This window comes from Chiloscyllium punctatum, chromosome 25, assembly GCF_047496795.1.
Source record: "Chiloscyllium punctatum isolate Juve2018m chromosome 25, sChiPun1.3, whole genome shotgun sequence".
Classification (NCBI taxonomy): Eukaryota; Metazoa; Chordata; class Chondrichthyes; order Orectolobiformes; family Hemiscylliidae; genus Chiloscyllium; species Chiloscyllium punctatum.
This window is the reverse complement of record NC_092763.1, coordinates 64,105,145-64,126,236: the sequence shown is the minus strand read 5'-3', so window position 1 is coordinate 64,126,236 and position 21,092 is coordinate 64,105,145. Positions and strand designations below refer to the sequence as shown.

Here is a 21,092-nt window from a genome sequence, read left to right as displayed (position 1 = left end):
TAGAAAGCAGGAAACACTAGCAGTGCTTCGCCCAGAGGCTCACTGAAGATGTTACCTAGTATGTTGGTGAAACGTCTGAAAATGAACCTTCCAGCTCAGCGAGCAAACCTACATCCAGGTTTTAAAAAACGCAGATCCAATGATTTTAATGGACCTCTACCATTCCGTGTACTCCCCTTTCCTTCCTTGGGATGATCTTATCCAGGCTTTCAGTCACTGTTAGCAATTACAGATAGTTTCAGACTAAAATATAGTTGATATGATACCCTTCAGTAAATATGAGCCTGCAGCTCTACTGAGGTAACCCAGTTGTGGAAATATTCTAAAATATTCCTACCTTATCCAGAACCAGAATTTCATCTGAATCAACAATCGTAGTGAGTCGATGAGCTATAAACATAGATGTACGGTGGTGCACCAATTCTCTCATTGAACTGAGAATATTCTGTGGAGAGCAGAGTAGAAATTGATCCCTTTAATGCTGCATAGAAAGATGGAAAACAAAATCTCGCAAATCCATACATTCCTGAAAGTGACAACACAAATGGATAAGGTGGTAAAAAAAGGCATATGCCAAACTGTCTTCGTTGTTCAAGGCGTTGAGTGTAAAAGTTGGCAAAGTTGCAGCTGTACAAAACTTTAGTTAAGCAACATTTGGAGTACTGTGTGCAGTTCTGATCACCACACCATAGGAAGAACGTGGAGGCTTTTAACAGGGTGCAAAAGACACCACCCGGGATGCTGTCTGGATTGCAGTGTATTAAATATAAGGAGAGGTTGAACAACTTTGGATTGCTTTCGCTAGAGTGTCAGCAGCTGAGGGGCGACCTGATAGAAGTATATAAAATTATGAGGCTTTCTCCCCGACATGGAAATGTCAAATACTAGGGGATATAGGTTTAAGGTCAGTGGATAAGAGCTTAAAAATGTGTTGCTGGAAAAGCGCAGGTCAGGCAGCATCAAAGGAACAAGCGAATCGACGTTTCGGGCATAAGCCCTTCTTCAGGAATGAGGAGGGTGTGCCAAGATAAAAAGTAGGGAGGGGGGACTTGGGGGAGGGGCTTTGGGAATGCGATAGGTGGAAGGTGGTTAAGGTGAGGGTGATAGGCCGGAGATGGGGTGGGGGCGGAGAGGTCGGGAAGAAGATTACAGGTAAAGAAGGCGGTGCTGAGTCTGAAGATTGGGATGGAGAAAAGGTGGGGGGGGGGAAGGGAAATGAGGAAGCTGGAGAAATCAGCGACTCCCACAGCTACCCAGATTACACCTCCTCCTACCCTGCCCCCTGTAAAAATACCATCCCATATTCCCAATTCCTTCGCCGCATCTGCTCCCAGGAGGACCAATTCCAATACCGAACAACCCAGATGGCCTCCTTCTGCAAAGACCGCAATTTCCCCCCAGACGTGGTCGACGATGCTCTCCACCTCAACTCCTCCACTTCCCGCTCCTCCGCCCTTGAACACCGCCCCTCCAATCGCCACCAGGACAGAACTCCACTGGTCCTCACCTACCACCCCACCAACCTCCAGATACATTGTATCATCCTTCGATATTTCCGCCACCTCCAAACAGACTCCACCACCAAGAATATATTTCCCTCCCCACCCCTATCAGCGTTCCAGAAAGACCTCTCCCTCCGCGACTCCCTCGTCAGATCCACACCCCCCACCAACCCAACCTCCACTCCCAGCACCTTCCCCTGCAACCGCAAGAAATGCAAAACTTGCGCACACACCTCCCCCCAAGGCTCCAAGGGATCCTTCCATATCTGTCAGAAATTCACCTGCACCTCCACACAATTCATTTACTGCACCCGATGTGGTTTCCTATACACTGGGGAGACAGGCCGCCTACTTGCGGAATGTTTCAGAGAACACCTCTGGGACACCCGCACCAACCAACCCAACCGCACCATGGCTGAACACTTTAACTCCCCCTCCCACTCTGCCAAGGACATGCAGGCCCTTGGCCTCCTCCATCGCCAGGCCATGGCAACACGACGCCTGGAGGAAGAGCGCATCATCTTCTGCCTCGGAACCTTCCAACCACAAGGGATGAATGCTGATTTCTCCAGCTTCCTCATTTCCCCTCCCCCTACCTTTTCTCAGTCCCAACCCTCAGACTCAGCACCGCCTTCTTGACCTGCAATCTTCTTCCCGACCTCTCTGCCCCCACCCCCTGTCCGGCCTATCACCCTCACCTTAACCTCCTTCCACCTATCGCATTCCCAGTGCCCCTCCCCCAAGTCCCTCCTCCCCACCTTTTATCTTAGCCTGCTTGGCACACCCTCCTCATTCCTGAAGAAGGGCTTATGCCCGAAACATCAATTCTCCTGTTCCTTTGGTGCTGCCTGACCTGCTACGCTTTTCCAGCAACACATTTTTAAGCTCCGATCTCCAGCATCTGCAGTCCTCACTTTCTCCTCCTTAAGGTCAGTGGACCAAAGTTTTTTTTAAAAAACACAGCGCTAGGTACCTGGAATGTGCAACCAGAGGTGGTGGTACAAGCAGATATGATAGCAACATTAAGAGGCATTTATATAATCATATGAACAAACAGGGAATTGAGGAATATGGAGCATGTACAGGTAGATGCAATTAGTTTAGAATGGCAACATGGTCAACGTAAACATGTTGGGGCAAAGGGCCAGGTTCTGTGCTGATCATCACCTTGATGCCACTTCCTTGGTTCATCTCCAAGAGAATGGCGAAGGTCAAATTCACTTCCAAGTAAATAGTTTAAAAATTGCCATTTCCTTCCAAGGCTGCATTACCTTGATTTACAAAAAGGGCATTTAATTCATATGCTGTGAAGGAGAAATGTGTTATAACCGTGTCGCAGGGAACACAAAAGAAGTGATATTTGACCAGACACATCAAAAGCATACCTCTTCAGTGATTGAATCCAAAGATGACGTAGCTTCATCATACAAGATAATGTGAGGGTTTTTTAGAATTGTTCGAGCAATTGCAACTCGCTGCTTTTCTCCTCCTGAAAGAGACATCAGCTTACGTTGACCTTAGGCTATGTATGACAAAAGATCCATTTAAAAATGCTTCAGTTCTTCCACAAACATAATACTTAAGGTTAAAGGAAAAAGAAAAAAGACTAAAAAGTTAAAAGACTATGAAATGTCATTACATTCCCCGTTGGTTTCATATAATGCCACATTTAAATGTGAAGGTTAAACTATTTTGCAAAATAATTTACCATTTGTATCAGTTACAATCAACATGGTTTTATGCCACATAGGGGATTCTGTGACATTACCCACTGAGATTGAAGTTAGAAAGGAATTAGGAGGTTGTAGTGTTTTCTAAGAATAGCAATCTCTCTCATATTACTGACAAAACTGGCATTTTGGGCCTAGACAGCTCTACAATGTAAATAACTAGAGCTTCAAAAGCAGGGTGCTTCTCCATTAAAATGACAGATTACAGATAAACCATCTGAAAGAACCAGACAAGTTACTGATCACACATCATGCAAATATACAAATCAACAACCTGTTTCTCTCTCCACAGATCCTGTCAGAGATGCTGATAGTTTAGAGCATTTAACTTTTCATTTCAGTTTCTAGCACCCATAGTATTTTGCTTTCAAATAAAGGTTACTCTTCAGTGGTTAGCTGGGAGTCCAAATGCTGAATTAAGCATATGAAACACAAATCCCTATTATTTTCCAATTAGAAGGTTGCTTCATGAAAATATGGAATGTTCAGGGGAGAAAATAGCAAACAATAAAAGATCAAGGGAGGTTGGAGGAAAATATTTTCCGGTCTTCCTTACTGGTTTTTAAATTTTATAATATGATTTAATATCCAGGAGCTAACATTCTAGATGAATTATGTAATTTGAGGGAAAAACGTTCAACTCAAGACTGCATTCAAATACAGAGGAAAATTAAATGACTGATCCATCTGCTTTTTAAAGAGTTGAAGAAAAAAACAGAAGTTGCATTTTGCATACTCTCTATGTGGATTCAACGTGTGCCCCAGCAAATACAGTAATGTCATTGTTATTAATTGTTATTTCAGGGTTCTACTACAACAGTGTAACAGAGAATAAAGGACACAGCCTCCAGTTTTTAAGAGGGAAACTCTATCGATACAAGCAAATACTGATGGAAAAAGGTCATGTTTATCCCCTATTGTGTTTACTTCTGCCTCACAAAGGTGATGCAAGGTGCACAATTTATTGTATTTTAACATCGTTTATTTTAGAAGTTTGAGGTGAGCCAATGGCATGAGCATTTTGGTTTGTGTGTCTGAATGGGTTTAAGGATCAACTTGTACATATTGCTATAGCACTGGTGATTTTATAACATTGGTCTTAAATCAACCTGTTTTCTTGAAGGTGAATAATCATTTGCTTACATTACTTTAAGAAAGCTTTTACGTGCAAACAAACAACTGTGCATTAAGTTTTCAATTTGGAAGGGAAGAGATTGTTTTGTTCTTCTTTCTGTTAGGGGAAACATCCATGTCTTAGGAAGAAAAAGTTGTTAGGTTTCAATTGGGCAGTTTGCAGAAGTCTCACTGAAGCTGGACAGGTAAAGGAAACAAGATAGTTTAGTTTGGAACTGTAACAAAATAAGTTAGCTCAGTGTAAGGAGTTAAGTTTTAAAGTTCCAGACTAGAAGTGTTTGGGTTCATATTCTCAAGACTGGGAATTGAAGCTACAATTAGACTAAGCCCAAAAGATGAAATAGAAAAGTGAATTTTCTCTAGTGTGTGCTGGAAAGGAGTGCTTTAGAGATTAATGTGATTACATTTTACTACGTGTTTCAAACTCTTTAAACTTGTGCCATATATAAATATTTTAAATTTATCATTTTTACCTTCATTTCCTTTGCATAATAAACTAGTTTTATTGTAAAAACCAATCCGTAGCATTGTATACATGTTTCAGCAAAAGACCACCTCTCAAACAAAAAGAAATGATCTATCAAGCCACATTTCATTTTGGGATCTGATTTGTCTAATAACATTAACTGGGATCATAACACATTGTTCATCAGAGCTCTGAACTACTCAATGTTTGCTTTTTGTGTAGTTTTCACTAGTTACAAAAAATGTGTAAATGGATTTGCATTTCTAATGCTCAAGTACAAGTAAAGAAAGTTGTAATGTTTAAGGTAAAACAGTTATTTGTTTTAGATATATATATATATATATAGCTATATTATCAAAGTTGTTCGCCTTGCATTCATCATGACAATTTGCAAAAAACACGAATGTAAAGGAAAAGGAACATTTTTCTGTTGAAGAGAATGATTGGCTGGCAAGTGGATTTTGATTGGTAAAGGCATCGTCATGGAGAATGCATCAGTTAATATTTAAATTTTAAACTAGGCATGTTGATGCTCATTAATCAAGGCATTGGGCTGTGATGAGAACCAGAGAATGGCACTGCCCTATTCTGGTGAGTTGAAATAGCGGCAGCGTGCATCTGTTATTTGTGTTTGCAAAGATCAGGGCCTGATACATTAATACATATGGCTTTCTATTACATGGAAGTGTGCCATACTGAAGGCTCAAATGACCATCCTAAACTAATGGTCAATGTAATCCTACATACACACAAACAGGATTATCCGGTAAATGGTGCCAATCGCAGAATCAACCCAAGTTGACACTGTTGAGAATTTTCCAAGTGTGGGCTGGTTAGGTGTGGTCCGTTTCTTGCTTGTTACAAACAGTCAAAGAAACAGATTATTGGATACAATGTGCCAGTTATTGAAATGTACAGCCTGCAATTACACCAGCATTGAAATTCCTCTACCACATTACTCATTTGTGTAACAAACAAAATGTCTTTATGGTTTGTCACTGGTTTGTCATCCTGTCACTGGTCAATATCACTTTAGGATGGACTCAGTGTGACACCCTTCCATGAACTGGAAACTACCTATATATTAATATATAGGGCTCTGTTTCCAATCTCATATGGTCAGCACTCCAGGGAGGTTAAAGAAAATGATTCAAAGACAATCTAAAACTCTCCTCGAATCAGAGCAGCTTTGACCTTAATGGCTGAGAGGAACTTGTTATCAATTGCCCAATGTTGACAAATTGCAATTCAAAGCATGATTTAGCTTGATTGCCAAAGTTTTAAAGATGAAGCAGAGTGACAGCAGGGAAGGAAATAAAAACCAAAGGCTGTAGGTTTAGATTTGGCCTGTTCAGTCACTAAGATGCCTGGCAAAAATCTCTCTACCCTGACTGAATATTGCCAAATCAAGGGGCAGCTGTGTTACAGAATGAAAATTGATGGAAAGTGTGTCAGAATTCAAACCCCACTATTGCACGAGGACAGTTAATGTCCAACTGTATTCAGTGGGAAAGATAAAACACTTATACCAGCTTTCATCAAGGAAACAAAAAATTATAGAAACCTTATTTAACGTGACAAAAATGGATTACTAATATGCAAACAAACAATATCCCCTTTAAATTGAAACTCATTCACAAAAAGGTCAGAAGGGACAAACCGCTTTCTTTAGGAATGTTATGGATTGAAAATACAGGTAAATATAACTCCCAACAAAAAGGATGATTTCCTCAGGTCTTTGGGAAGATTTTGGTGATGGTATCACATTGTGGTTGACCACAGCAATAGTCAATTCAATGACTGGTCATTTAGACTTAGGTCGTGGCTTGAGCTAGAAGATTTTGTACTTTGCAGAATCTTTTGTTATATCTTGTCCACTCAGAGTGGATGAGATTCATTGTGAAAGAGGCCAAGCAACCTGTACAGCAAATTCTCAACCTAAAATTAGTCTCTCAAAAGTATCAAATCCACCTTTCCAAAACTACAAGCTCTCTCAAAACCAATAAGTGGCCACAATTCAACTTTTCTTTCAAGTTTAATAAAAACAAAAAAAACGATTCTTTTAGCTTTGGTTGTTGCTAAGAGTTTTAGAGTCCATTATTAAGGATGAGATTGCGGAGTACTTAGAAGTGCATGGTAACACAGGATTGAGTCAACTTGGGTAAATCAAGGAGAGATCATGCCCATCAATCTGTTAGATGCACCTGAAATGCTGACTTCTCCACCTCCTGATGCTCCCTGGCTTGCTGTGTTCTTCCAGCCTCCTGTTTGTCTAAGCCCTAGAATTCTTTAAGGGACTAATGAGCAGGTTAGACAAAGGAGAGCCAGTGGATGGGATCTAAATAGATTTCCAGAAATCCTTTGAGAAGGGGCTGCACAGAAAGCTACTAAATAACAGCCCATGATATAAGGGGCAAAGTAGTGCTATGGACAGAGGATTGACTGAGTGGGAGAAAGCAGAGAATGGACATAAAAGGATCTTTTTCTGGGTGGTAGCTAGTGGCTAGGAGTTCCACAAGAGGCAGTATTAGGACCGCAACTGTTCATGCTATACATTAACAATCTGGACGAAGGAATGGAGGGCATTGTTGTGAAGTTTGCAGATAACACAAAGATAGTTAGAGAGACAGGATGTGTTGAGAAAGTAGAGGACTTGGACAGGCTAGGACAGTGGGCAAAGAAATGGCAGCTGGAATGTGGGAAAGTGAGTGTTTATGAACTTTGGTAGGAAGAACAGAAGTGTAGACTATTTTCTAAAAGGGGAAAGGCTTCGGAAATCTGAAGTACAAAGGGACTTGGGAGTCTTGTTTCAGAATTCTCTTAAGGCTAATTTACAGGCTCATAAGGTTAACATATGAGTTCAATTGACAGTTAGGATTGCAAATGCAGTGTTAGTATTCATTTCGAAAGAGCTAGAATTCAAGAACAGGATTGTACTAAAGCTGGAAAAGGCTCTGGTCAGACTGCATTTGGAATAGTGAGCAGCTTTAGGCCCCATATCTAAGGAAGGATGTGCTAGCCTTGGAAGGGGTCCTGATGAGGTTTACAAGAATGATCCCTCGAATGAAGGGCATGACATAACAGGACTGGTTGATGACTCAGTCTATACTTTGCGTTTAGGAGGAGGGGGAGATTTGATTGAAACTTACAAAATACTGAAAGGCCTGGATAGAGTGAATGTGGAGAAGATAGTTCCACCAGTAGCAGAGACTTAGGAACCAAGGGCATAGCCTCAGAGTGAAAAGATGACCTTTTAGAACAGAGATGGAAAAATGCCTAAAGCCAGAGGGGATGAATCTGTGGAACTCATTGCCGCAGGAGGCTGAGATAAATGGGTTCTTGACTGGCAAGGACATTGAGGATTTTGGGGAGAGGCCGGAGAATGGGGTTGAGAAAAATATCAGCCATGATGGAATGGTGGAGGAGACTTGATTCTCTGAATGGCCTAATTTTGCTCCTGTATCTGACAGCTTTTTCTTTGCTGAGAAACATACACTTTCAAGTTTATAGACTAAATAAGTATACTAAATTCTTGCAACAAAAAATGATACATCATTCTGCATTTCATAGTGAGAGGCCGTGCAGAACTGCACTCTCGCTGCTTTCTAAAGCATTCTCAAAAAAGCAAAGGTACTAATCACAGTTTCACTAAGTTTATTTAAAATACTGTGTAACTGAATACCAGTTCATTAAACGGAAATACATTGTTTAAGTCTACCACTGAACAGCAATTTACACTGCTGCAGTTAATGATTAAGCTTAACTTAATTTATTTGAGCAAATTATCCACTCCTCCTCCTATGTTAAATGATACGTCACTATTTTAATTATGTTTCTGTTCCTTCACTATCTCCATCCTGAAAGGATTCTTTAGAATGAGACATTACTCCAAGGCAAGTGTCAATTTCACACATTTTCAGGGCTATATAAGTTAACTCACTACAACATAGAAACAACCACCAAATTTGTTGTGGGTGACAGGATTATTTATGGATGTTTGAACAGGAAAGCTAATCTAGTTGTAGATCTTCTGTGTGAAGAAACCAGTATCTGCTTTGACAGACTAGAAACACATGTATCCCAATGGACTAAGGTTCTTAACCACTTGATGTTACAGAGGCAAAATGTCGGAATGACTTGCCTAAGCTTTGCAAAGTTACTGAAATGATTGACTGAACCTCAAAACAAGATTAAGTTACTATTTTTTAAAATTTCCTGTTAGAATGGAATGTGTGTATTTCAGTTCCAATAGACACTAACATACAATGTACAAAAGATACCCATGGTAAGAAAAAGTGTAGCTCTAAGTTCAGTAAATATTGAAATTAGTTTATAAAAAAATTAAAGCAAAGCAACCTTAAACTCTGAAACCACAAAGCTACCAAAAACATCATTGTATCTCCACCCCTACACAAATTCAAGGTTTCTCTAAGTTAAAAGCTTGCTGACTTTAATGGATTGAATAAGTTTATTAAGAACTTCCACAATAAAGTTTATCTGAAATGATAAGATAAAAACACCTGTAAATGGTACTTTTAAAAACGTATTAAACATTTTCACTTACAGACGTTAAGCCTAAAATCCTTTGTGAGTAATTTCCAACTAATATATCGAATCAAAAATAAAAACTCTTCATACTTCTGTATGCAGTAATGTATTTAAAATTCCCAGTATTGACCAGCAATATGATTGGGACTAGCAAAATTTGCCTAAGCTAACATATTACCTAAGTGGTTTCTGCTTCAGAGATACAAAAATGACAACTCAACTCTCAGTTCAACTCTGTACTGCAATGTTTCAAGACTTGGAGAGCTGATCTCAACCACGCAAACAAAGTGGATTAAGAACCTACTTTATGGTTCTGCTACATCACACGCTGAGCAGAGAACAGTAGCCTTACGGGGTGATTCAAAGCTGGCGGTATCTATGTTGCATATTGCCATAGCTACAAACACATTCAGTTCAACAGTTGACAATGACTTGACTCCTGGCATTCAATCCTACTGCTGGCTTACTACTTTTCCTAACCCTTTATTTGTTTATTAACACACTTTTCTAACCATTTATTCTTTTATAGCACTCCATGTAAGTGATAGTAACTACTGTGTCTTATGGCAGCTGGATGTAATAATTTGAGTGCCTATTAATATAGTTCCCAAAGTAGTAATATTTCCACATACATGTGATAGACAATTCAAACTGGCACCCTAGTAGGAAGCCCGACCTGCTGGTCTGCAAGTTTAGAATGTATTTCAACAAATTATCAAGGCACTGTTCTAAATATTAATGGAGCTATTTAAAATGGGGATAAGGCTAGTACCTCCAATCACAATTTCCAGTCTTCCTTGGACTCACCTGAAAGCTTTAGTCCGCGTTCACCAACCTGAGTGTCATAACCATTTGGCATTCTGAGTATGGAGTCATGAAGCCCAGCAAGCTTTGCAACATTGTACACTTCTTCTTGAGTTGAAGTCATGTTCCCATATTGAAGGTTATAAAAGATGGTATTGTGGAACAGGACTGCATCCTAGAAGTCAAAGAACAAAAAGCAGTAGCAACTGCAAACATACAAAATTCATGAATGATGATTGATTGCATTCATTTCACGTGTAAAACCATAACATATTAACACACCTAACCACTGCATACTCAAATTAGGCTGCATTTTCCAGTGTAGTAATCATTATCTGATCTTCAAAAACATAGCATGCATAGAATTTCACTACTGCTTGGAATAGAAATGGATGCTTGACAAAAAGTTTAAACTCTTCCAGTTACTTGCAGTTAAAGTGACCATCTGCACTTTTTAGGAATGGTGTCAGGGAAAATTCAAGCAAGAGCAAGATGATGAGTTAATTGTAGAAACAAGTAAGTGATCTTAAGGTACTATTTTGACTCACTTGGAAACAGAACAACAGGAGTAGGCCATTTGGTCCATTGAGCACACTCTGCTATTCAACATGAGCATGGCTGAATCTCTATGTCAAGACCAAATCAAACGACATTGGAACTGGTGGATGCATTGCATTTTAATTTCTATAATTTGTGATAAGGTGCCCTATGGAAAGGTTATTGCAGAAAATGAAAACTCATTGTAGGGAGCAGCAGATTGTGAGAAGGGTGGCTAGATACTAGATATTAGGGTAAAAACAATGACTGCAGATGCTGGAAACCAGATTCTGGATTAGTGGTGCTGGAAGAGCACAGCAGTTCAGGCAGCATCCAAGTAGCTTCAAAATCGACATTTCGGGGAAAAGCCCTTCATCAGGAATAAAGGCAGTGAGCCTGAAGCGTGGAGAGATAAGCTAGAGGTTGAGTGTAAAATGCGTTTTTATCAGGTTGTAAGATGCACTGAGTGGTAGGTCACATGATAGGTGCTAGGATCTCAATACATACAATGGATATCAATGCCTGAGATGAAGAGACAGAAGTTACGGTTGGCAAATTTGTTGACAATACAAAGAAACACACAAAACTAAGGTGTAAAGAGGACACAAAAGGTTAAAAAAAGATACTTAAGACAGTTGGCAAGGATGAGACAAATAGAGTATGTGGATTTTGGATGTGGGTTTGCTCGCTGAACTTGAAGGTTCATTTCCCGATGTTTTGTCACCCTACTAGGTAACATCTTCAGTGGGCCTCAGGCTAAGTGCTGCTGAAAATTCCTGCTTTCTATTTATATGTTTGGGTTTCTTTGATGTAATTTCCTGTAGTGGAAATAACATAACCACAGGAAATGACATCACCAACCCGAAGAAATCCAAACATATAACTAGAAAGTAGGAACTTTCAGCAGTACTTTGCCTGAGGCCCACTGAAGATGTTACCTAGTAGGGTGACAAAACGTCTGGAAATGAACCTTCAAGCTCAGCGAGCAAACCTACATCCAAAACCTCAACCTAAGCTACAAATCTTCTCAAACCTTGCTAACAGTATGTGGAATAATGTGAAATTGTCCACTTTGTCAGGAAGAGTGAAAAATGAATATATTATCTAAATGGTGAGAGATTGCAGAGCTCTAAACTACAGAGGGATGCAAGTGTCCACATGCATGAAGCATAAATGGTTAGTATAAAAGGTACAGCAAGTAACTAAAAGAGCTAATAGAACATTATTTAACACAAGAGAAATTGAATATAAAATAGGAGCTTATGAATAGGCTGAGGCAGTTTTCTCTGGAGTGTCAGAGGCTGAGCGGTGATGTTTTAGAAGATCAGGAGGGGAGTGGATAGGGTAAATAGACAAGGTCTGTTCCCTCAGGTGGGGGAGTCCAGAACTAGAGGGCATAGGTTTAGGGTGAAAGGGGAAAGAGATGAGACCCATCTAAGGGACAACTTTTTCATGCAAAAGGTGGTGCACATATGGAATGAGCTGCCAGAGGAAGTGATGGATGCTGGTACAATTACAACATTTACAATGCATCTAGATGGATATTTGAATAGGAAAGGTTTAGAGCGATATGGACTAAGCACTGGCAAATGGGACGAGATTAATTTAGAATATCTGGTTAGCATGGATGAGTTGGACCGAAGGGTCTATTTCTGTGCTGTACAAATATACAGGGCACTGATCAGACCGCATCTGGAGTACCGTGTGCATCTTTGGCCATCTTATTTAAGGATGTAACTGAAGAAATGTTTCAGAAAAGGCATACTAGACTAATGCCTGGAATGGGCAGGATATCATAGGAACCATTGGACGGGCTGGGTTTCTATCCACTAGAGCTCAGAAGAGTAAGAGACAACTTGATTGAAACATAAATCCAGAAGGATCTTAACAGATGGATGCAGATAGAATGTTTCCTCTTATGGGAGGGTCTAGAACAAGGGCCACATTTCTGCAAATCAGGGGTCACCCATTTAAAACAGACAGTAAGCTCTCAGGTAGTTGAGTCTTCGGATCTCTCTCCGAGAAACAGTGGCAAAAGCAGAGTCCTTGAATATTGTTAAGGCAGAGGTAGATATATTCTTGATAAACAAAGAGTGAAAGGTTGTCACCAAAAGGTATGAGTGTAGATATGGGGTCACAATCAGATTAACCATGACCTTGCTGAACGGTAGAGCATGCTTGAAGGGCTCTGCGTACATATGTTTATAGGCTTCCATGAAATTTCATGCCTGTGAGAACTGCTAGGAAACAGGAGAATTGAAGGTGAATTCTGGAGGGTTGTAGCATACCAGGAAAGGTGAAAATGGGTTGATAACACTAATTTCTAGTTATACATGCCAAGTGTCTAGTGCTTTTTTTAAAAAAACAAACAATATAGTTTCTGACTGAAAACGTGTTGATGGTGCAGTTCTTTCAAGTGATTACGAGTTGTTTGAATTTCTCTTTCAAGATTTGGAATTGTTACAAGTTCAACTAAAATGCATCATATACATCAATTGTGGTTTAAGAGGTGCGATTTATCTATATTTTTGGTATCATTTATTTTAAAGTTTGGATTGAACAAGTGGCATGTGGGTTTTGCCATGTTTTAAGGGGTTTAAAGTCAACTCAAGTATTTCAAACGATGTTCACGTTGTTTAAAAAAAGCATGTGTTCTTGATATGCAATGGGGTTGTGTTTTTATGATCAAAATAAACAATTGTACATTAGACTTTCAGTTTGAAAGGTCAGATTTTTTTTCCCCTTTTGATTGGGGGAAAACATCATAGTTTGGAAATAGCTTTTGAGTTTCAGTTTGGCAGGTTTTGCAGAATTATTGGCAGAAGCTGGATCTGGTAAAACAGTTACTCCAAAGGATATAGTTTAGAACAGTTAAGACATAAGATTACCTTGATGGAAGCATTTAGTTGTAAGGTTCCAGACCATGAGTGTTTGGGAAGTTATTACAAGCTGAGAAAGTCTCAGCTCAGTCGTCAGAGAGCTGCTATCAGATTCTCATGAAAGTATTGAAGCCACAGTTAACCTTAGCGCCATAGATGTGAAAGAGAAGGGAATTATCTCTGGTAAGAGTAAATGTAAAATAACGCTTTTGGGATTCACTTTTATCATGTTATGAAATCCTTAAATGTGTTATAAATAAATAGTTCAGTTTATTCTACTTGGATTTTCATTTTTTGTGTCTAATAAATGTCTATTTTATTGTTAAAACTAAATCTGCCATGTGAAGGTTTGTTTCAGTGAAAGATCCGATCTAATCTATTAAGTCAGATTTCAGTTTGGGATCTGACTTGCCCAGTAATAACATCAGCTGGGAACAGAACAATTTTGTTTTAGTGTGAAAGTATTTCAGGATTTAATTTTGTAAAACTAAAAACCTCAGGCCCAACTTATAATTATGTTTCCAACATTTGCTTAACATGTGAGACAAAAGCTTGTCCCAAAGAGTGTTTATGTATCTTGGAAGCAGTGGTGAGACATGATGATGCATTTAAGTGTCTGAGTAATTACTATAGGTCATTGTCACTAATGATAAACAATTGCAGTCTCTTCTGTGAAAATGCTTTCTCTCCTAAAGTGTGGTCCCAAAGATTGCAGCAACTGTTTAGTAAAATCATTGGACAAACAGTGATGAATTCTAGGAGGATATTTGATCATAAGAAACCTCAACCTTATCCTTTCCAGTCAACACCAGGTAATGATTAGGACTGGGAACCTAAACAGCTTTATTCCCTTTACACCCTAAAGACATTGGGTTAGACAAAGTCTTCAAAAGAATCAGAGATGGAAACTGGATCTTTCCAGGCCTATGTGGTTATGTATTTTTGGACAGACTAAATGGGTACATTCAATGTCACAGCACTGCATTCTAATCAGTTTATGACGAAATACTTTAAAATTCAGTTTAAGAATTAAGGATGGCACGATGGCTAAGTGGTTAGCACTGCTGCCTCATAGCACCAGCGTCCCAGGTTCGAGTCCAGCCTCGAACTTCGCACATTCTGCGTGGGTTTCCTCCGGGTGCTCCAGTTTCCTCCCACAGTCCAAAGATGTGCAGGTTAGGTGATTTGGCCATGCCAAAATGCCCAGAGTAAGGTGCATTAGTCAGAGGGAAATGGGTCTGGGTGGGTTACACTTCGGAGGGAAGGTGTGGACTAGTTGGGCTGAAGGGCCTGTTTCCACACTGTAGGGAATCTAATCTAACCTAGAACTCGGGGCTGTCGTTTAAAAATAAGGAGTCACACATTGAAGACTGAAATTAGGAAGCCTTTTTCAACCCCCTCAGAGGGTTGAATGTCTTTGGACTTCCCTTTCCAAAAGGAAGTGAATGCAGAATCTTTAAATATTTTTAAGGCAGAGGTAGACAGATTCTTGATTACTAAGGGAATGAAGGATTGAATTGATTTTATGCGGGAATGTAGAGTTGAAGGTAAAATCAGATCAGTCATGAGTTTTTGAATAGTGGAACAGGCTTAAAGGGCTGAGTGGCCTATTCTTGTTGCTTGTTCGTTTGTATCATAATGGAAAAGGTACATATGCACATTGTATATCTTTCAAGCTGATTTCTGACCACAGATATTAACTTGGAGTTGCACTTCACCTTCAACATAAGAAAATATCCCAAGGTGCTTCAGAGGCTATAACAGTGCTTCTCAAACATTTTCATGGTGTGATCTCTTTTTAACACCTTAGGCTTTGTGACACCCTGGACTGAAAATTTTGGGGCTAGAAATTGTTGAGGCAGGGGTCAGGTTTACTCGTTAAATGAGTTGGGGAATTGGGAGAACAGAAGTGTGGGGACAAACAATGAAAAGACAGGGTTTCTTTAAAAGTATACACCTATTGTAATTATTCTCCAGCTTTTTCCAGCAGCAATCAGATTTCAGATAGCAGTCCATTAGGCCGCATAGTCAAAAATAGAATGCAAGCATTTGAAGGGTCCTTGCAGCTGTCAGAAAGTAATCAAAGTTCCACGACCACCAGTGTTAATTGTGGTCCCAAAAACTCATCTCAGTACCCCACTGGGGAATTGAGACCCACAGTCCAGGAAGCTCTGGATGACACCACTTGAGAAATTAGCCAAAACTGGGTCATAGCCTGCCACCACTATCTGCGCTCTTCACAAAGAAAAGATGAAGCTTCTACACAGCGCTTGAAGAATTTAAACACTCCACCTAGTGGCCTGGCCAAGACTTCAATATATCAGAAATGTAAAATGCACTACATCGTAAAGATTTGTTGCATACAGTTTACTTATTGTCAAACCCTCAGAAGATTAGCATACAGGGCGAAATCCACAGGAACAATTCAACACAGTTAATATATTTATGCAGTTAAATTATTCTAAATCAGAAAAACAACAGCCTGCCATCTGTCATTGCAGTCAGTTTCAAGTTGGGCTTCCCCTTTCAGAATTTCAGTTTGCCCAAAGCAAGAATATTCCAGACCATTACTGTGCAACCAGAAGGATTTAACGACTTGGCTGGCAACTTTAAGAAAGCAATGCATCTTATGCAATTAACTCAAGTATGACAACTGTTATGTGAATTATTAGTATGTCAGTTGGCATCCCTCCCTCCACCCACTGTTCACTGATATCAAATTTGCTGCTTAAACAAGACATTGAAAACATACCCTCAAACTGAGACCTGAAAAACATTTGGACACAATCATCCTTACCTGTGGTACAACACCAATGGCCTTCCTCAAGCTTTCCAGACTAATATCTTTAATATTCTGACCAGCCACGTAAATGTTTCCGGCCTGAGGTTCGTAGAAGCGGAACAGCAACCTCACTATTGTGCTTTTCCTGTACCATACAAAACAAATTGCACAATTATTTAAAGGTGCTTGTCAAAAGATAAGTCAAATCTATTAATGGAATGATAAACTGGACCATCCCCAGTAAATATCAAAGTGTAATAAAGTATTGGATGAAATTAGAAAAAAATAAAGACAAGACAGAAAGGGGGTGAATGAGATAACCAAACTTGGATTTCATCTCAACTCCACAATGGTTAAATCTAAACACCTATAAAGCAGGTGGGGATGGAAAGACTAAGAAATATATATCAAAGTTCATTAGTAATAATAATAACTGCATCAGACAACTGGAGACAGTTTGAAAAACATCCTGAGATTTAGGTGTCATTGGCTAGAACAACGTTTGCCCTATAGCCAAATGCCCTGGAGAAAACTGTAATACAGTCCTTGGAGTGCAGGGACACCTAAAGCACTATTAGGAAAGGTGTTCCAAAGTATGATTCAGTGACATTGGTCCAAGTCAGAACAATGTCCATTTTGGAACAAAGCTTGCAGGGACTGGTATTCTTAAGCAGCCGCAACCCTTATACTTCTAGGTCATAGAGGATGTAGATTTGGAAGATGCTACTGAAGAAGCCTGGGTGAGTTATTGCAGGCATCTAGCAAATGGTATACACTGCTGCCAATGTGCACTGATATTGACTTGATTGGAATCTAGCTTGAATGTTGTTGCAGCTGCACCAATCCAGTCAAGTGGATAGCATTTTATCACACACTGCCTTCAATATCATGTGGGAGCTGGTGGACCCCACTGTGGTTCATAGTGACCACATCTGCAGCAAGTGGTGGTTGTTTCAGGGATTGGGGTTGATGAGCTGGATTCTGAGTTTCAAACACTGACACAGCAGGGAGGGGGACAAGTTACCTAGACACGGAGTTTCAGGAGGGGGTTACACCCCTGAGATTAACTACATCAAATTTGGGCAGTGGCGATGTACAGGAGGTTGTGACTATGAGTGAGGCAGGCAGGAGGGATCAGGAGGGCAGTGTTGAAGGAGCCTCAGCACTTGAGCTTGACGAACAGGTTTGAGATTCTTTCTTCTTGTGTGGATGAGAGTGAATGAGCAAACTGATCATAGCACCAACGTAAAGAGAGTCAGTTAAGGGAGAGGTGAAAAGAGAAATGTAGTTGTAATTAGGTTAATATAGTAAGGGGAATTGACACCAATCTTTGCGACCAGGATTGAGTGTCCCAACGGCTGTATTGCTTGCCTGGTGTTCTGTTTCAGGATTTCTCATCCAGGCTGGACAAGAACTTGGAATAGGAGGGCGATGATCCATTTTTCTTGGTCCATGTAGGTACCAATTAGATTAGATTCTCTACAGTGTGGAAACAGGCCCTTCGGCCCAAAAGGTCCACACCACCCCTCCAAAGAGAAACCCACCCAAACCCATTCCCCTACCCTATATTTACCCCTGACTAACATACCTAACACTGTGGGCAATTTAGTATGGCCAATTCACCTGATGTGCACATCTTTAGATTGTGGGAGGAAACCGGAGCACCCAGAGGAAACCTACGCAGACATGGGGAGAATGTGCAAACTCCACACAGACAGGTAGGAATCGAACCCAGGACCCTGGTGCTGTGAAGCAGCAGTGCTAACCACTGAGTCACCGCGCCGCTATATTGACAGAAAAAGAAAAAAGGCTCTGCTGGTGGAAATATAAGCAGCTAGGGACTAAATTAAAAAGCAGAACCAAAAACGTAATAACCTCCAGATTAGTACCTGAGCCACAAGATAGATGGTCAACAAAATTAAAGAGATAAAACAAAACTGCAGATGCAGAAATCCAAGATAGGCAAGCAGGAGGCTGGAAAAACAGAGCAAGCCAGGCAGCATCAGGAGTTGGAGAAGTCAATGTTTCACGTGTAACCCTTCTCCAGTTTGAGTGTGAGAACCTTGGGTCAGAAACAACTGTGTTTAACTTAAAGTGAGTTGCAATGAAAAGAAGGATATAGTTAGCTAAAGTCAACTGGATTAATAGATTAACAGGAATGACAGCAAGCAAGCAGTGGCAGACATTTAAAGGGGTAATTTATGACTCTGAGCAAAAATATATCCCAGTAAGGAGGAAAGATTCTGAGATATAAACCAACTATGGCGAAACAGGGAAATAAACTGGAGGCCATTCAGCAAAGGTTCACTAGGATGATCACTGGTACGAAGGTATGCCCTGTGCTGCTCCTAGAATGCTGTCCTGTACTCTTCATTGAATCAGGGTTGATTACTCTCAGTTTGACAAGCAATAGGCTGGGGGAAATTCCAAGCCATAATAATGTGATTAATTCAATTCTACTGATAATCCAAAGCACCTCATGAATATTCAATTTTCAGTTAAAAATCACATGACAGCAGATCCAACAGGTTTATGCGGAAATACAAGCTGCTCCTTCATCAGGTAGTGTTGTGTGATTTTTAACTTTGTCCACCCCAGGCCAACACCGGCACCTTGACTCAAGTTTCAGTTGTTAGATCGATTTCAAGTCTGGCCAATTTAGCACAATAGTAGCGCCACATAACAATGGGAGGAACACTCCAGGTGAAAGCAGGACTTGGTCTCCATGGTGGGCAGTGGTTACTCCTACCATTATGGTCATAGGTGGACACATCTGCAATAGCTAGATTGTGGAGGATGAAGTCAAGTAGATTTTTCCCCACTTGTTCGCTCTCATCAACTGCTACAGACCAAGATAGTAGCCATGCCTTTTAGGTCTCAACCAGTTCAGTCAGTAGATTAGATTAGATTCCCTACAGTGTGGAAACAGGCCCTTCTGCCCAACAAGTCCACACCGACCCTCCGAAGAGTAACCCACCCAGACTCATTTCCCTCCAACTAATGCACCTAGCATGGCCAATTCACCTGACTTGCACATCTTTGGACTATGGTATTAAGCCATTCTTACTGATCGATATTGATATCCCTCACCCAAAGTATATTTTGCAGAATAGGCTCAGTTTCAAAATATTTGAATAAGTCATCTGGAGAAGTAAAGACAAGTCAACTTAATAATGATATCAGAAAACATTGTGGAATCTTTTCTAAAAGATACAATAGACCACTTGGATATTGGATTCCAAAAGGAAAGATCAAAGCTGACCAACAATACTGAATTCTTTTGAAGCAACAAAAAGGAGAAGACAAGGTTCAATCATATTCTTGGATTTTCAAAATATTTTCACAAAGATATTTCTTAGTAGACCTTTGACTCAGGTCAGAGCATACAGACTCTGGGAGCAGGTAAAAAAAAAAATAGGGTTCAGGGTTATGTACAACTACATTGCCAAAAGTGAGAATGTATTCCACATTCACCAACGTGAGTGATTTACAGAAAAACTCTGGACTTGGGAATTAGAAATGCAATTTCAAAATCCGCAGGTGATGCCAAATTTGGGGCCTATAATTAACACCGAGGAAAAATGCCACAAAATACAAGACATTAATAAACTTGTAGAGTGGGTGTGTAAGTAGCAAATAAATTTCAATACAGTCAATTGTGAGGCAATGCTTTTTTGGCAGAAAATCATGGCCTGTTTTGGATAACAAATGTCAAATGACAGAGGAGCAAAGGAATGTGGATTACACAAATTGATGAAAGTAGCAACACGGTTAATAATACCATTAAAACGAGCAAACAAAGCACTGGGTTTCATTCCTAGTGGAACAGAATTCCAAAAAACAAAGTTTTATTAAATTTTTATAGAACCTGGGTTAATCCAAAATTGGGAGTTTTCAGCACAGTTTTGACTCCATATTATAAAACAACATCGATATGTACCCAAGAAGGTGCACAAAGGATTTATTTGAAACATACCAAGATGTAAGGATATTTCTATCGGGAAAAGTTAAACAGACTGGGATTCTTGCTGTAGAAAAAGATAGATGGGTGACCTAACAGAGGCCTTCAAGAATATGAAACGTGACATATTGAGATTAAAGGCAAAGTACTTCAATTTATGGGAAGTTTCTAACTGAGGGATAATTAATTAAAAACATCACTGATAATAGCAACAGGTATAGAAGGCTCCTTTGCTGCTCAAAGAGTAGCTAGAATATGAAATTCATTACAGGGAGTAGCTGCAGTAAATGGCATTGACACATTCAAGGAAACTAGGTAAACACAAGAAGAAATAAATAGAGGAATACCAAATTTAGGGAATAAAAATAGAATGCTGGAATTCTGTGCAGGTCAAGCATTTGGAAAGAACGAATAGACCAAGCATCTCAGGACTATGACTTTCATTAGAATTACTAAGAGTTCGATGAAGAATGGCAGGAGAAGGCTCATGAAACAGTTGGGTTGAATGGTCTGTTTTGATGCATTATTCTATTTTCTGCTTTGTGATAATGTTGTTATTTGAATTTTGAAGAAAAGCCATGCATATATAGCTGGAAAGAAAGGAAATCTGCCATGGAAAACAGTTTTAATTCGTTCCTGGCATGTGGCCATCACTGGCTGACATTTACTGCTCATCCCTACATGCCTTGGAGGTGGTGGAGAGCAGTCTTCTCCAATTGCTGCAGTCCTTACAGTGTAGACACATTCAC

General features: G+C 40.0%; 1 protein-coding gene across 3 annotated transcripts in view; it reads right to left on the bottom strand.

The window, feature by feature from the left end:
- The window catches only part of abcb7 (ATP-binding cassette, sub-family B (MDR/TAP), member 7), an 87,681-nt gene that overhangs the window by 9,929 nt on the left and 56,660 nt on the right, over nt 1-21,092 (bottom strand). For all 3 annotated transcript variants that reach the window (XM_072595423.1, XM_072595422.1, XM_072595424.1), the window contains exons 12-15: nt 16,398-16,527; nt 10,188-10,359; nt 2,888-2,991; nt 338-445 (exon numbers count right to left, since the gene is read on the bottom strand). In XM_072595423.1, the coding sequence (XP_072451524.1) occupies nt 338-445; nt 2,888-2,991; nt 10,188-10,359; nt 16,398-16,527 (514 nt within the window). The remainder of the gene's footprint in view (nt 1-337; nt 446-2,887; nt 2,992-10,187; nt 10,360-16,397; nt 16,528-21,092) is intronic.